This window comes from Dipodomys spectabilis, unplaced genomic scaffold, assembly GCF_019054845.1.
Source record: "Dipodomys spectabilis isolate Male_0828 unplaced genomic scaffold, ASM1905484v1 ptg000459l, whole genome shotgun sequence".
In the NCBI taxonomy this organism is placed as follows: Eukaryota; Metazoa; Chordata; class Mammalia; order Rodentia; family Heteromyidae; genus Dipodomys; species Dipodomys spectabilis.
The window spans coordinates 1,277,974-1,294,254 of NW_024871136.1; the positions used below are offsets into that span (position 1 = coordinate 1,277,974).

Consider the following 16,281-nt stretch of genomic DNA (forward strand, 5'->3'; position numbering starts at 1 on the left):
AATTATCTGTATATATGCATATCACTCCTTTAAGATTTATCTTAATTTTTGTAAAAGAAACTGAACAAATTATTACTATTGCAGGAATAGTTTCAAAGGAAAGATATAAGGCATGGAGCTATCTATATTAAATCCAGATTCTGCCATTCAGTTTCTATGTGACTTCACATAGAAACTTGTTACCCATACAGTGAAACAGGAACTATAACATTTTATATGATAACATAAATATGAAAGTGTTAAAGGCAATAAAAGCTATAGAAATCATGCCATTATCATTCATAGGGGTCTTGCCTAGTACTTGACAACTGAAGAACCTTTGAGTTCTACTAAAATATTCATAATCCAAAATTTTACACATATGCAACACATTTACAAACAGATATTACTTACTTGATCCATATTCAACTTCTCCACCTTTCTTATTGTTTTCTCATAAATAACATTGTTGCCTGGGAAGAAATTGCTTCCTCTTAGAAATGGAGACAGTGGTTCCTGTAAGACAGTAAAGAGCACATTTTACTTTGAGGAGCATTAACTCAAGTTAATATCCCATCTTTAATACACTCTGAAGTAGTAGCTGATTTTAGGAGAAAAGTGGAATAATCCTACACTAAGCTTGGCAGTTATAAAAAATAATAATTAAAGTAGTCCATTTTATATAAAAATCTCCTATTACTTCTTATTGGGGTTTTTGGAGGTAGGCAAGATAACATTTTTGTTCTGTTATTAATAAGTTTCATCTAAGATAGACAAGCATGAGGTCAACATCATTTAAATTGGGTTCTCTGACAGGTTTCTTTCTATACAAAAGTATCATCAGAGAAATGCAAAACAAAGATAACTAAGCACTATTAAGCCATAAAGTAGATTAAAGTATATTAAAGGTTTTCCTTTTTTTAGAACTTTATTGTCCTTGACGTATACAATTCATACCTATGATCATAATCAAGAATATGGCTCAGTACAACATATGTTTTGAATGCTGAGAACAGACTAGAAGTTGTAAGTACAACTGTATCTCCATATAATCAACTAAATTACTGTAGAATTAACCAAGTACTTAGAAGATCTCAGCCAATGAAATGAAGGCTAAAGACATATTCAAGATCTGAATGAAATCAGAGAATGTCTAATGAGAATCAATCCAAGAGGCTAAAATAAATGTAATGAGAATTTATTTTCATCTCTTTTGGTTTTCATTTGTCTATTATGTAGTGAGGTCTGGGGTTGTTTGCCTATTAATGTGTCACAGAACAAAAGCTGATTCAATTTCTATTTTTTAATACATGAGAATTATATAGGAGCCAAAATGGCCAAGATTATTACCAAACAATGTTTTAGGAACATTTTTACAATTGACCAACAAAATATACTAGGATTTTTTATTGTCTGTTATTGTAAATACCCTTACTCCAAGTGAACTAAAATACTGGTTATTAAGAAGACATTCTGAAGGAAAAACTATATGCTTCTGGTAATCAAACTTGAACTAAAGTTTATTCATTATAAGTTTTGGTGAATGGTTTCTGGATACTGTGTTAAAACAAACAAAAGTGAATACATTTGACTGATTATGAACAGCTGAATCTGAGAATGAGATTTATTTAGAAAACTTCCCCTACAGTTTATTTGAGTTTGTTTTTATTTTAAAAAATCCTCCTTGTTGTTTATGTAAGATCAGGTAACATATGTTTGAGTGCTTAGTACACATACTGTATTTTGCTAAGTGCTATGAGGCATAGAAACATAAATCAGACCTACTATCAGGCACATTTAATGTTGATCAGTACTCATTAAACTATGGAAGACAGATTTTTTTGTAGTGTTTTCAAGATAAGAATGATATTTAGATTTTTTTAAGATTTGAAATATAAACAAAAGAGATTCAGAGGCCCTATGTGGCTAGTAAAGCCTAACATTTTTTATCATGTGGTCCTCTACAACAGAAATTTCACCAGTCCCTAGTGTGGATAATATATGCAAACAAACATCTGTAATACAAGGTAGAAAGTGGCAAGTTCTAATAACAGGATAAAGGAAAGACGTATAAGATGGCCTTCAGAGGAGGCAAACCTAAGTTCTATCAGGAAGTGCTCAGATAGGATACATGACTCATATGGCATTTGAAAGAATGCTAGGCCGAGTGCTGGTGGCTCATGCCTATAATACTAGCTACTCAGGAGGCTGAGATCTGAGGATCGAGGTTCAAAGCCAGCTGGGCAGGAAAGTCCGTGAGACTCTTATCTCCAATAAACCACTCAAAAAAACCGGAAGTGGCACTGTGGCTCAAGCAGTAGAGTGCTCGCCTTGAGTTGAAGAGTGCAGGGACAGCGCTCAGGCTGAGCTCAAGCCCCACGACCCACAAAAAAAAAAAAAAAAATAGAATGCTAATCTGTTCTTTTAATATAAAGACATGAAAAAATTATATTCCAAATAAAAGAAACAAAGAAATTCAAGGCTCACACTTGCACTCCCAGCTACATGGGAAGGAGAGATAGGAAGATCATGGTTGAAGGGCAATCGTAAACGGAAGTTCAAAGCCCTATTTGAAAAATAACTTAAAAAAAGGGTAGAGGTGTTGTTCAAGTAGTAGAGTTCTTGCCTGGCAAGCTGAGTCCAAGCCCTTGTGCCTCCAGAAAAAAAAAATCCAAGTCACCAAGTTTGGAAAAGTGTAAGAAATCATACCTGACAGATAAAAAATAGTTCTGTACACAGAAAGATTTTTAGGTATTTCAAAAAAGGGCATATCACCAGTGCCAGTGGCTCACACCTGTAATCTTAGCTACTCAGCTAGTCAGATCTGAGGACTGTGGTTAGAAGTTTGTGAGGCTCTTATCTCTAATCAATCACCAAAAAGCTGGAAGTGGAGTTGTGGCCAAAGTGGTAGCCTTGAGCAATAAAACTCAGAGACAGTGCCCAGACCTTGAGTTCAAGCCCCAGGACAGGCACAAAAAAGGCCCAATACATCAGGAAGATTAAAGGGGGAAAAAGTATGAGCGATCAGACTAGGTACGATATGATCTTAATAATCAAGAACAATGCATTTCAGAAATCACTCTAAGATCTTGAAATTGAGAGGCATGCTAGATAGACAATGCTACCAAAATCAGAAACTGAGGCATTGAGTTTATGTGCTTCGATGAATATTAAGTCTGATTCATATTATTCATATTATCTATAACGCATAGCAATCCCTTTAACATACATGACATTCACTGAAAATCAAAGAAAAAAAGTAACATAAAAGTCAAAAGGAGAGGGGCTGGGAAGGTGGCTCAGTGGTAGAATGCTTGTCTTGCATGCAAGAGGCCCTGGGTTCAATTCCTCAGCACCACATAAGCAGAAAAAGCCGGAAGTGGCCCTGTGCCTCAAGTGGTAGAGCGCTACCCTTGAGCTGAAGAGCTGAGGGACAGCTCCCAGGCCCAGAATTCAGGCACCACGACTGACAAAACCAACCAACAAATAAATAAATAATAAAAGAACAATAAGGAATTTTTAAAAAAAGGAAGTCAAAAGGAGAAATTTTCAGGAAGCAGTAAGAAGACAAATGTAAAATTAGTCTAGAGGCCAACAAGTAGTAATTACAAAGTGGATTGGATTTTGACTACTATAAATCCATTTAACTATTAAAACCAATGGAAGCATTTCTAGCAGAAAAAAGTTATGAAGTCATAAAAATGACCTAAAAACATTCTTCCTCCATTATCTATCACATATAGATGACTTATTTAGATAAGTCATTAACCTCCTCCTATGTTTACTTGGTTTATGCAAGGGATAGTAGTACAGGGTATCAAGTAAAATAGTGTATTTCCACTACTCTTAATCTTTAACTTTAATGTACAAGTGTCATCTTAATAATATAGTATTGACTTGAAAAAAACTAATGAACTGTTTAACAAATGAATACCAAGAAGCTGAAACAGTGAGAGGAAAGGCACACGCAAATGGAGAGAGAAAGAGTGAGCAAATGCAGTCCTTATATTTAATGTATATTATGTGAAACTTGAACTATATAACTTGGGAGTAAGAGATGGGAGAGGGATGAATAAGGGAAAAGGATGGAAGGGGTGGCATTGATCAAGGTTCACTATAGTCATAACATGACTTGTGGAACTGCAACCATCTTTGTACAAGTACCTGAAAATAACTTTGTTTTGAAAATAATATAGTATTGTAATACTAGTAGTATATGCTATATTGAAAATAACTTTTGAGAATGTTATTCTAGTGTTTCTAAGATACCTAGGTTTAAAATATATAAAAATAGGCTTATCTGAGGGAGGAGCTTTATCAATTTTGAATACACTATAGGAAATATGCCGATGATTGGGTGAGAAGGAATGAACTGAGCTGAGCCTTTAAGGATTTGAGTATCTTCTAATCTGTAGTAAAACAAATAGCACAAAAAGGAAAATGTCTTCTCCATGAAATAAAGTTCATTATAAATATTGCAGTACTGTAACTGGTTTTTGTTTGTTTTATGCTAGTCCTGAATATTGAACTCAGGACCTGGGCACAATCCCTAAGCTTTTGGCAAAATGCTAGTGCTTTACCACTTGAACCACAGCCCTCCATCTGGCTTTTTGTAGTTAATTGGAGACAAGAGATTCATGGGCTTTCCTGCCCAGGATGACACTGAACCACAATTCTCACATCTCAGCCTCCTGAGTAGCTAGAATTACATATGAAAGCTCCAGGCACCTGGCATGTCACTGTTTTTAACAAAAAAAGATGGTGTTTAAACATTAACAGTGTTAGTTCTTCTTAGAATATATTTTGGTTTTATTTGAAATGACATTTTTAAAAACCCTCCAAATTTAAAATATTATTATTTCACCCAGATCTGTAAAAAGGTAAAAATAAATACTAACATGAATAAATCATAGCAAAGGATCAGCAAAACAATGTTAATTAGAAGTTTTAGATTTGTCAACAAATGAGCAGCTAGGGAGTTTCACTCTTCTGGTAGCTTCTTTTGCTCAATCTGTGCATTTGATTCAGTGCCAAATCCACCCTAAAAATGAACAGGTATTTTCAAAATGACTGACCTTATCATTTTAATTGTTACTTTTAGAACCTCTGGCAGTATTTCTCACATGTAATGAAATATGTAATCCCTAAGATGTCCTTTTCTATTCCCAGGCCACACAGCTATGCTGTAGAGAAATTTTTTTTTTTAAAGAAAAAAGTTATGTTTCTTTCAAGTTCAAACTATCAGATTTCAGGTATACCTTCCATCCTTTGTGATCATCCTTGCATTCATCACTTTCTCAATAAAATTCTCTATAGCTGTGGTTACAAATCTGTTCATTTTCTCCAACCTTCTGTATTCATATTCCTCTCTGTCCTTTTACTTATGTAGAAAGATAATGTACTGAATGTGATACTTCTGTAGTTCTCAAAAGCTCAAATCTCTCTTCAGGTTTTAAACCTACCATCTCATTAAGAAGAATGACATGCTCTTGGTTTTGTCCCAAATTTACTTCTCTCTCTCTCTATATATATATATCTGGAATCCTATGCTCTCGTGTCTCTTTTCTCTGTTGCATCTTATTCTTTATTAGTAGTCTTTTCCTTCTATTTCCCATTTTCTAGGGTCTCCAACATTCTATTTTCTTCTCCAGCTACTGGCATATCTCTCCTTGCTTTGACTAACATACTTTTCAAAATACAAATACACTCACCCATTAACTTCTTGTATCTGGAGTTTGCCACCTCCATACTGAAACTGTTCTGTTTCAATTATCACAAACCTCATTTTCCCTAACCTGTTGGTCTGTTGAGCAAGTTAACATTTCCTTTCTGTTTGTTTCAATTACTCTGTTACACATGTTTCTCTGATAACTCCTTCTTTCTGTTCCATTAAAATAAATATTTCTCAAAATTCTGGTCTTAAGGCTCTCCATTATCCCACAGTGATCTCATTCAATCTTGTATCTTTGCTGATAATTTTAAGGGGACTAACACTCTTGTCTCTGTCTCAAATAAGACATTTCTCTAACACATTTTAACTATATATTTAGCATCATGTTTTTTATGCATCTTATATCATACTATTTTAAACAGATTTCACCATCTTGCCTTTTCCCAAACAAGCTTCTCCTCCCCATCTCTTCCTAATCTTTTTAATTGAGCCACAATTCTACCAGTGTCTCAGGGAAATATTAGGGTCATATTTGACTTTTTTTCTTTCAATCTCCATGTCCAATAACAACAAATCTTGTTACAGCTATCTCTGGAACAACTCTCAGAAAAGAGACAAGAATTTGAAAAGGCTTGAGAAAGTCACATTTTTTTAAATAGTTTCCTTATTAGGGAAGGATGCTCAAAAATGTTAAACATAACATTACATTAAATGTCGTGGCAATCTTTCCTTGATATCTCCCTTCCCCAAATAAATGTGTTATGCTCAATACTTGAATTCCAGTAAGACTTTTATATGTATATTTCTCATGGCATCTGTCATTCATCCCACCATGTACTTATATAACTATTTGTGGACATATCTTATCTCCTTTTCATTTCCCTAAGCGTTATTGATTTGGGAAACATATCTTATTTTCTTGTTTCAATCTGAAAGCTGTAGAATGTCCTCTCCATAGTAGGAGCTTCACAACTGTAAAATGGATGAAACTGACAAATATCAATTGATTCTATCCATCAATAGAGCAAAAATATCTTCTTCATTTGTGGATCAAGTAATCAACCAGAATACGCAATTCCTTTGACTAAAATCATGACATATAGAGAATAATGAAGATCAGGAAGAACCAAGAAAAAAGGGGCTGAAAAGGGTGAACAGAGATAGAAGGAAATCATAAAGAGAGAAGTACGATTGAAATAGGTTTACTTACAGGGAAGAAAAATAAAGATTAGACCAGGTGACAGAGGATAAAGTTCCCATTTAGGAGGCTCAGCTTATTATAAATATTGTAAATAAACTAGAAACTTCTCTGGGGTTAAGCGGGGAGAGAATTTAGAATACCAAACACAAAAGGAGTATATTTAGAAATAAAATAGGGGAATATATCTAGACAGAATTTTCAAGCTGCTTTGCAAATCAGTTCTATTATTTCTGTTCACAAACCATTAGACTTTAAATGTATTTTATTCCTAGTAAAAAGTTAAAGCTTTAAAATGAATCTTTTTCTTCAATTCTCTGCTGGGCTTCTGAGAAACTGTAGTTAATACAGTCTGTGTAAGAAGGAGTATTTACAGAGACAAGCTCTGTGTTTCTACTATGCACTATACTGCATTCATACTTCTATTTTTCCTACCTTCGTGAGTACATAGTGGGGAAGAGGATACATGGTAAGTCTGTGGGGACTAATTCATCTACATGATCCACTGTTTTTAATTTGCTCTCCAGTTTCCTAGCTCTTGTCAATTTTAGTTCAAAGTTTTGTCACTTGGAAATATTTTTGCAAGAGTTAAGAACTTAATCCAGGAGCTGGTGCCTCAAGCCTGTATTCCTAGCTAATTTGGAGGCTGAGATCTGAGAATCACAGTTTAAAGGCCTGGGCAGGAAAGTCTGTGAGAGTCTTCAATTAACCACCAGAAAACTGGAAGTGGCACTATGGCTCAAGTAATAGAGTGCCAGCCTTGAGCAAAAGAGCTCAGGGACAGCACCAAGTTCAAGCTCCATGACAGAAAAAAAAAAAAAAAGAACTTAAGTTTCAAGAAGTTTGAGATCTTAGGTTTCTTCACTGTTCTATTCCAAGCTCTTAGGGCAATTTCTGGTACATAGTAAGCGGTTAATAAATACTCCCTGGATAAATAACTACTTTATCAGCTTCTGTAGCCTCACCTTTTTTACGATTAAGTAGAATACACCATATAGGCTGTCAAGCTTGGAGTATATATACAATATATATTAAATTTTCATTGTCTCATTAATTAATAAATACAGATTCACACAAAAATCACATTAAAGCACTGATTTATTAGAGCCCAAATGATATTTCAATCTCTGGGTAGATACAAGGCAAATGGAACAATTCTTAACACAGTAAAAAAGTGTTCCCTGCAATTTACTCCTTGAAAGTCAGAGGAACCATATGTTACCATAAGTATATTTCCCAATTAATGTATGAGAGAAAGCAAAAAAAAAAGAAAATAAAGATGAAGGAAGTGTAAAGTCCATTTGATCAAATGAAAAAAACTATACTTTAGTTGGACATGATGTGTGACTATGATATTAGCTACTACAGAGGCTAAGGAAAGTGGTTCACTTGAGCCCAGTAGCATAGTAAGTCTTAGCAGTATAGCAAGACTCCCTTCTTAAAAATATGGAGGGAAGGGACACACATATGTATGCACACATACACACACACACACACACACACACACACACACACACACACACACAGATTCTTTAACCTCCTTTGTGGCTTAAGTATTTGCTTCTGCTAAAGAAAAAGCAGGCAACTGCTTTTGCTATAAGCACATCAAATTTCATTGCTTGCACAAATTGATAACTCAAGCAAATGTCCAAAGCAATCATCTACCTGTTCCAATCCTGGACATATATAACAGTAGAGAAATATAGAGCAAAGCCAAGAATGCCATGTCCCTATCTAGAACACATTCTTTTTGTGAAACTGATACCCTTAGAACCTCATAGAATTCCTGTTGCATCTAAAGTTGTGTGTGTGTGTGTGTGTGTGTGTGTGTGTGTGTGTGTGTGTGTGTGTGTGTGTGTGTACATGTGTGCACTTGTACGTATCCACTACTGTGGGAAAAAAAGTTTTCCTAATTTTCTCCTCAAAATGAGACCGGAAATAATATCCTACTTTGTGAATGGGGGGGTTATATATCTTAGGAAGTAAAATAATAATGTCATTCTCTAAATAATTCATTTCTAGTATGTCTGTTCACAAACACCATAGACAATAAAAACATGACAACCATTTTGAATTTTTGCCCTTTAATTTACTACTTTCTAGCCCATATCTCAAAGGCAAATCTAAATGGGCTAAAATCTCCACCTCTTGATATAACAGTTGATAAAGTTTTTATGAGTGCTCTTTGAAAGAACTTTGTCCCTTTTCTCTTTGGTTCAAAGTACATAAATATCCTTGTAGTACAAGGGTGGGGTTAAAGAAATAAAAAAGTGTTTATGACCCTAGAATTTTCCAAGCTGTTTGAACTGTTCCATCTCTGAATCAGAATGTACAAGAGGAGGGTTATTTGAAACTATATAGATGACATATTAGTTGCTAATGATTAGAAATTTACCTTATAACTAAAAGGAAGTCCAATAATATAATTTTAAAGATCTGATAACTGATTCACCCCTGTAATATGAGCTGTCAATTTGCAAGGAAATGCATGCTGTTTGAAAGTTTTTGTGAGATCTTACCTGTTCAGGATTTTGTACTATGTATCTTCTAATAGTGGTCTGTGGGTATGTGGTAACTTTCACTGTTGGAGAATGGAGTTCCTGTGAAGAAAATATTTAAAAGATATCTGTAATTATAGTTATTTAGTGACTGGGTGACAATAATAATGACAGGAAGCCATTTTCAGTGTAAAAGAAAGTCATTTCATGATGTTACATGGTCTTACAATCTAACACATTTTTCTTGAAAAAAAAATACTATGAAAAGGTGTTGTATGGTCAACACTGTGGTAAGTACCTGTGTTATAGTCATTTTGTGGTATACTGTCACCATGCTTTCTTTTTTCACATTTTATTATGATTTTTTATACATTCTCTTTCTTTGTACTTTGCAAGTAAAATAATGCACATGAACCAACACTTTATTGTAAGTTCCATGATAGAACTATCCAGAAATTGCTTGGCACAAAAGACCCAGTTATTCAATAAGACATTAGAAAAATAAGGTAGTTTTAGTCTTCCTTAAACCATAAAAACATTAGGATTTCCAATACTTCACCCTTCTTTGTATTTATTTACTGGAAATATACTTTTGACAAAAAATTCTAAAACAATACTAAAATAAAACAAAGTGCCAGTGGCGCATGCCTGCAATCCTAGCTCCTCCAGGAGCTGAGATCTCCAATTAACCACAAGAAACAAGAAGTGGAGCTGTGACTCTTGTTAAAACACTAGCCTGAACACAAAAGCTCAGGAACATGTCCAGCCTGAGTTCAAGCCCCAGGATCAAGACACATAAAAATAGATAGCTAGATAGATAAATAGATAGATAGATAGATAGATAGATAGATAGATAGATAGATAGATAGATAGATAGATAGATAATAGAACAGAGGACTGAATTTTAACCATTTACTTTTCCTTTACTTTGTTTTATGTCTAATGTATATTTGTTGCACTCTTCTTAACCTACTAGGATGTGAGCAGAATTTCCACTGTTTGGGGGCACTTTACTATAACCATACCATTATGCTAATGCACCTTGCATTTTGAAGCTTATTTAAGTCCAGTCCCTAAATTTGCCTCTAGAAATCCCATTTACATCCCTGCTCCTACTCAGAATTTTGGAATTTGAGATTCTAGCAAGGTGCTCTATCACTATATAACATCTGACTTAAGATAGGCATTGCAAAATTCCCTCTCTCTTCCATTTTCCTAAGTCCATTTCTTTATGAAATCTCTTAGAAGAAATCTTACAGAAAGTGATTGAGCTTAGGTCATATTTTTATTATACAAGTACCATATCAAAACTGCTAATATCATTTACAGCTTGAGTCTCTTTCCTCCTCTGCTTTTCTTAGAAACAATGGATCTCCACTGCATAATCAATCACACCCATGGCAAGGGTGGTGGTTAGCTACAAGTTGTCACTATAGCAACAGTGATGGGCAATAACTTGGTGTTCTCCAAGGAGTATGCCATATGGAGTGGATTCCATGCTAGACCATGAGCTTATATATCTCCAGCTTCTCCTTTGGCCAACTGGTGTCCTTCAAAGGGAAGGCTTTGTTCCTGCTACTATCCCAGGGTAGCAGCCTATAGTAGAGGCTCAAATCATTGATTACCTTATGCATTTATCTTTTGCTGTTTTTTTCATTTTATGACTGAATAATACTCCATTATATATGTATACTACCTATCTTTTATCTATTCATCAGTTAAGGAGCATATAAGCTGATACAATATTTTGGCTTTTATGAATAGTGTTACTATAAATACAGTTGTTCAGGTATCTCTATTTTGTAAAGACTTACATCCTTTTGGGTAGATGCCCAGGAGTGGTATAGCAAGGTCATATAGTAAAAATAATCTTGAATCCTGAATAATTCAATTTTATATGCATAGAGTTCATCACACATAAAGCTAAGAGAGAAAATTTAAAAAACTGTAAATCTGGTGTGATCTTAAATGTGTGTGTGAATAAAGGGAAACACAAAGCGTTAAGTGTAGTAGCTTTGGGTAAGGTAGAGATTTGTGAGTGATTTTGGTTAACATATTGTTTTATAGTTTTAAATTTTCTACAATAAATACATATTTTTATTACCAGAAATAAAACTCATAGTGAACTCAATTGAAAGCCTTTCATTAGGAAAAAATAGCAGTTGATGCAATTGTCTAGCTGGATTTGAACAGAATGAACCCTGAGGTATATGAACTTATTTTTCTGAGGCAATTCTACCTTGATGGCCCTGCAGGGCTCCATTTCTAAGTTGAGTGCAGCATTTATTTCACCACCCTATGGTTTTGTTACCTAAGTTATAAATGCTGTTCTGGTCTGAGTGCTTTTTGAGAATACTGACTGAGTCTTATTTTTCTATGTCTAACATTGGCACAGATTTGGCACTCAACAAACAGTTGCTTCAGTGAATGCTCGATTTTATTTGATCTAGTTGTAGTGTAAGTCAAATTGTGAAAAGGTAGGAAAACTTCTCTTTGATAATCTTCTAATTCATTCTGAATAATATCACATTTCCCTACTATGCTCAAGTTCTAGAAACCAGTTTTTCCCACGTGTTTCCACCCTATTCATTTTCACACCCTGGAACTTCATCTGGGTGCAACTATTTTCTAAAAATAGCACTTCCCTCCCTCTGATCTTCTAAATTCCACACTCCAGTACTCTCCTCTCACATAACTAAAAACCATGCATTTTATCTTTGTTTTGTTAGAATTTAGTGTTTGAAATATAGAAACTAATTAAACACATATTTATTAATAACATATTAGTAACACTAATAGTATATTATGTATATATATATATATATATATATATATATATATATTTGGACATCATGCTTAGGTTAAAAAATAAGGCATGGCAGGCACAAGTGGCTCAAGAGTTTAATCCTACCTACTCAGGAGGCTGCAATCTTAGGACTGTGGTTCAAAGCCAGCCTAGGCAGCAAAGTCCATTAGACTCTTATCTTCAATTAAACACTGTAAAGTCAAAAGTGGAGCTGTGTCTCAAGTGGTGGAATGCTAACCTTGAGTAAAAAAAAGCTCAGGAACAGCACCCAGGCCCTGAATTTAAGCCCTAGGACTGACACAGGAAAAAAAGCTAAAAGTAGGATTATTCAGCCATCAAAGGCTAAGGGAGATAGACACCATGTGTCTTTTAAATCATATGCCTATGAAAAGTTTTTGACCCTATAAAATGTTCTCTCTGAATGTAGACTTGAAAGTACTCAAAAACTCTGTTTCTCAAACAGTCCAAGATCTACATACTTCATTTGTGTTCAAATCAAGAATCCTTAAAGTATTCATACTTACTTGGAGGTTCATGGTTAAAATTAAACTGTACTTGAACTAAAAACAATTGGATTGAGATAAGCAATGAATCTGGAAAATCTGATACATATACCTGTTTTGTATTCTTCTAGTGAGCTGAGCTGATATGTGAGAATCAGCTCTTTTGTTTCGAGGTTCTGATATTTTGTGAATATTTAAAGACTTAGGAGGGCCTAGATTGTTACACATATAAATAAGAGTTCCATAAAAAGGAGGGAAAACAAATCTAATTTAATCCATAACTTCCTTTACCTGTTCGGCACTTTGCGTTATATGTAGAGTGCTTGGGGCACAAGTAGATATTTTCAAAGTTGGAGAATGGAGTTCCTGTAGAGAGAGAAAAAATTCAGACATTGTTATTCAGCCAGCATCCTTCGTACATGTTACAATCCTGAAGTATTACTTTCTTTATTTTTATATTAGTAAGTAATAAAAGCATTACATAGTCGTGTGTGTGTGTGTGTGTGTGTGTGTGTGTGTGTGTGTGTGTGAGTAGTGAGTGGGCTTTAAACTCAAAGGCCTTGTGCTCTCGCCTGGGTATTTTATTCAAGGCTGGCACTCCACCACTTTGAGCCACAGCTTCAATCCAGCTTTTTGCTGGATTTCTCCGATTTGTCTGCCTGGGCTGGTTTTGAACATTGATCCTCAGATTTCAGCCTCCTGAGTAGCTAGGATTATAACATAAGCCAATAAGTGTCTGGCAACATAATGCATTTTGTAATGACACCCATCTCTCTGAAAAACTCATGGCTGGCTAATTTTGCAAGCTTTGAAGCAATTTTGCACTTTGGCAGCAGTACTTCATCCTTGTACTGTTAGGTTGTAATATTTTCACTGGTCTCTGAGAAATCTGCTAATACACATCCCAACTTTACTATATACATTCCAATTAGTACATTTTTATCAAGCAAAAATATTAAAAATTTCAAGCTAATACAGGAAACCACCTTTGAAAATTGACTAAACTCTTGCACTTAAATTACTTCAAGCTGACTCAACCATGAGGTTTGTTTGATCTGACTCTAGTTTAATTTCAAGGAGTAAGCTCTAGAATTTAAAAACTGATCCATAAGCCAGGTGCCAGTGGCTCATGCCTGTAATACTAACCTCAGTAGGCTGAGATCTGAGGATCATAGTTCAAAGCCAGCCCAGCAGAAAAGTACCTGGGTGACTCTTATCTCCAATTAACTACTCAAAAGCCAGAAGTGGCATTGTGGCTTAAAATGGTGGAATGCTAACCTTGAGCAAAAGAGCTCAGGGACAGTGTCCAGGCCCTTAGTTCAAGCCAAAAAATAAATAAAACAAAACAAAAAACCTGATCCATAAAAGTGAAAGAATATGGGCTGGGAAGGTGGCTCAGTGGCCAAGTGCTTGCCTTGCATGCATGAGGCCCTGGGTTCAATTCCTCAGCACCACATAAGCAGAAAAAGCTGGAAGTGGCACTGTGGCTCAAGTGGTAGAGCACAAGCTTTGAGCTGAAGAGCTGAGACACCTAGGTCCACAGTTCAGGCCCCACGTCCAGGAAAAAAAAAAGTGAAAGAATATGATTTTAATAATCAGCTAAAATGTTCTCTCTACTAATCATGCTATATTGCTCATATTTCCCCTCATAGCCAAAATGCTACATTACTAATTTAAACAGTTTTGTTTTTCTTTTGTTTTGGGGTGGTGCTAGGGATGAAACCCAGGGCTTCTAACATTAAGCAGCATCTTCAGCTCTAGTGTGCAGGATTGATAAAATTATTCAGTGTTTTCATATTTTATTGTAATTTAGAACCTAGTGACATGAGTCTAGGATATTTTCCCAGAGGAAGAAAAAATTCTAACAAGACAAACATTAAAAATCAGAATCACAAATTTATAAGGAAAACATCATCTCATACACACAAGCCTAACTACAATGTAAGTGTAACGTGATTCTCTCTCCCTTCCTTCCTTCCTTCCTTCCTTCCTTCCTTCCTTCCTTCCTTCCTTCCTTCCTTCCTTCCTTCCTTCCTTCCTTCCTTCCTTCCTTCTTTCCTTCCTTCCTTCTTTCCTTCTCTCCTTCCTTCTCTCCTTCCTTCTATCTTTTTCCATTTTTTGTGGCTCTAGGGCTAGAGTTCAAGGTATCACTCTAGTTATACAGGTGCTGTACTTCTTGAGCCATGCCCCAAAGATAGTTTTCAAATAAGGATCTTGCTTTTTTTTTCTCCAGGCTAGCCTTATATCACAGTCATCCTATGTGTGAGTCCCACATAGCTAGGATTACAGTGAGGCCCATTACTTATTTGTTGAGATGGGGGTCTCATTAACTTTTTGGCCTCAAAGCATCATCCTTCCAAATTTTGCTTTCTGATTAGTTAAGGTTACAAATATGAGCTATCAGGCTCTGCCTTTTCAATTTTATTTATTTTGAGACAATATCTTACTATGCATCCCAGGCTGGCTTGAAGTTGTGATCATTTCTGCCTTGTCCTCCAGAGTGCATTTGGACTACAGATGTGTGCCTCCATGTGTTCTTAATATGAACTTATTCAAAATGTAAAGTCATCTTCATTCATTTTTTGCTGCTACTCAATTTGTTATATTTTGCCCCATTCTCCCACCCCTGGCTACATTACATTACAGCTGTAATGTAGGTTTGGGGTCTCTGAATATGTTCCCAGATTTGAGGATGATACACAAGGATAATCACTTAAACACAGAGAATTACAGAGTATAGACTAAACAATACATATTCTTCCATTTAGGAAAATAATTACCAATAAAACCTTGTACCAGTGGGTGTGGCCCAGTTATCTAAGAGTAGCAGATTCAGGGAGTCAGAAAATAAAGGTGTGAAACTCCAGTGGTGCAATCAGTTAGCACACAGTACTTATAAGAAAAGATAGGGAAACCATGGGACCTATGTTTCTTTGGGCCTGGCTTACTTCACTTAATATAATTTTTTCCAAGTCTTTCCATTTCCTAACAAATGGGGCAATGTCAGTCTTTCTGATGGAGGCATAGAATTCCATTGTGTATATATACCACATTTTCTTGATCCATTCATCTACTGAGGGGCATCTGGGTTGGTTCCATATCTTAGCTATGGTAAATAATGCTGCAATAAACACAGTCTTGCTGTGGTGAGGGGGGGGAGGAGGGGAGGAGGATTCAGTAGGGGTGGGGTGGGGGGAGGCTGGGAAGGGATGGGAAGGAGAAACAAAGGAGGAGGCTACAATGCTTGATAAGAAATGTACTCATTATCTTGCCCATGTAATTGTAACCCCTTTGTACAGAATTTTCGCAATAAAAAAAAGAGACAAAAAGAAAAGAAAGGGCTACTTTATCTATATACATTCTTAACCCAGAATTAACCTTCTTTACATTGAATTTCTATATAAGTATGTATGTATATTTGTTCATTATTCTACAACTCAATGCCAACAGTATCTTTTGTATTACATTCTAGATATGTGTCTTGGTTCATTATTTAAAATTAATAGTATTCCATAATGTTGTTTGGTAGCTAGCTTATTCATTTCCTTACTGATCAAGGTTTCAATATCTTCTAAGTTTCTACTATGATTCCATGAGATTTCTTGTGCAATGTAAGTGATTCTCTG

General features: G+C 35.3%; 1 protein-coding gene across 1 annotated transcript in view; it reads right to left on the reverse strand.

The window, feature by feature from the left end:
- Pof1b (POF1B actin binding protein) overlaps positions 1–16,281 on the reverse strand; it is a 76,408-nt gene that overhangs the window by 47,570 nt on the left and 12,557 nt on the right. Inside the window, exons 2-4 of the mRNA XM_042668589.1 lie at positions 12,947–13,021; positions 9,368–9,448; positions 394–495 (exon numbers count right to left, since the gene is read on the reverse strand). Coding sequence (XP_042524523.1) covers positions 394–495; positions 9,368–9,448; positions 12,947–13,021 — 258 coding nt within the window. The remainder of the gene's footprint in view (positions 1–393; positions 496–9,367; positions 9,449–12,946; positions 13,022–16,281) is intronic.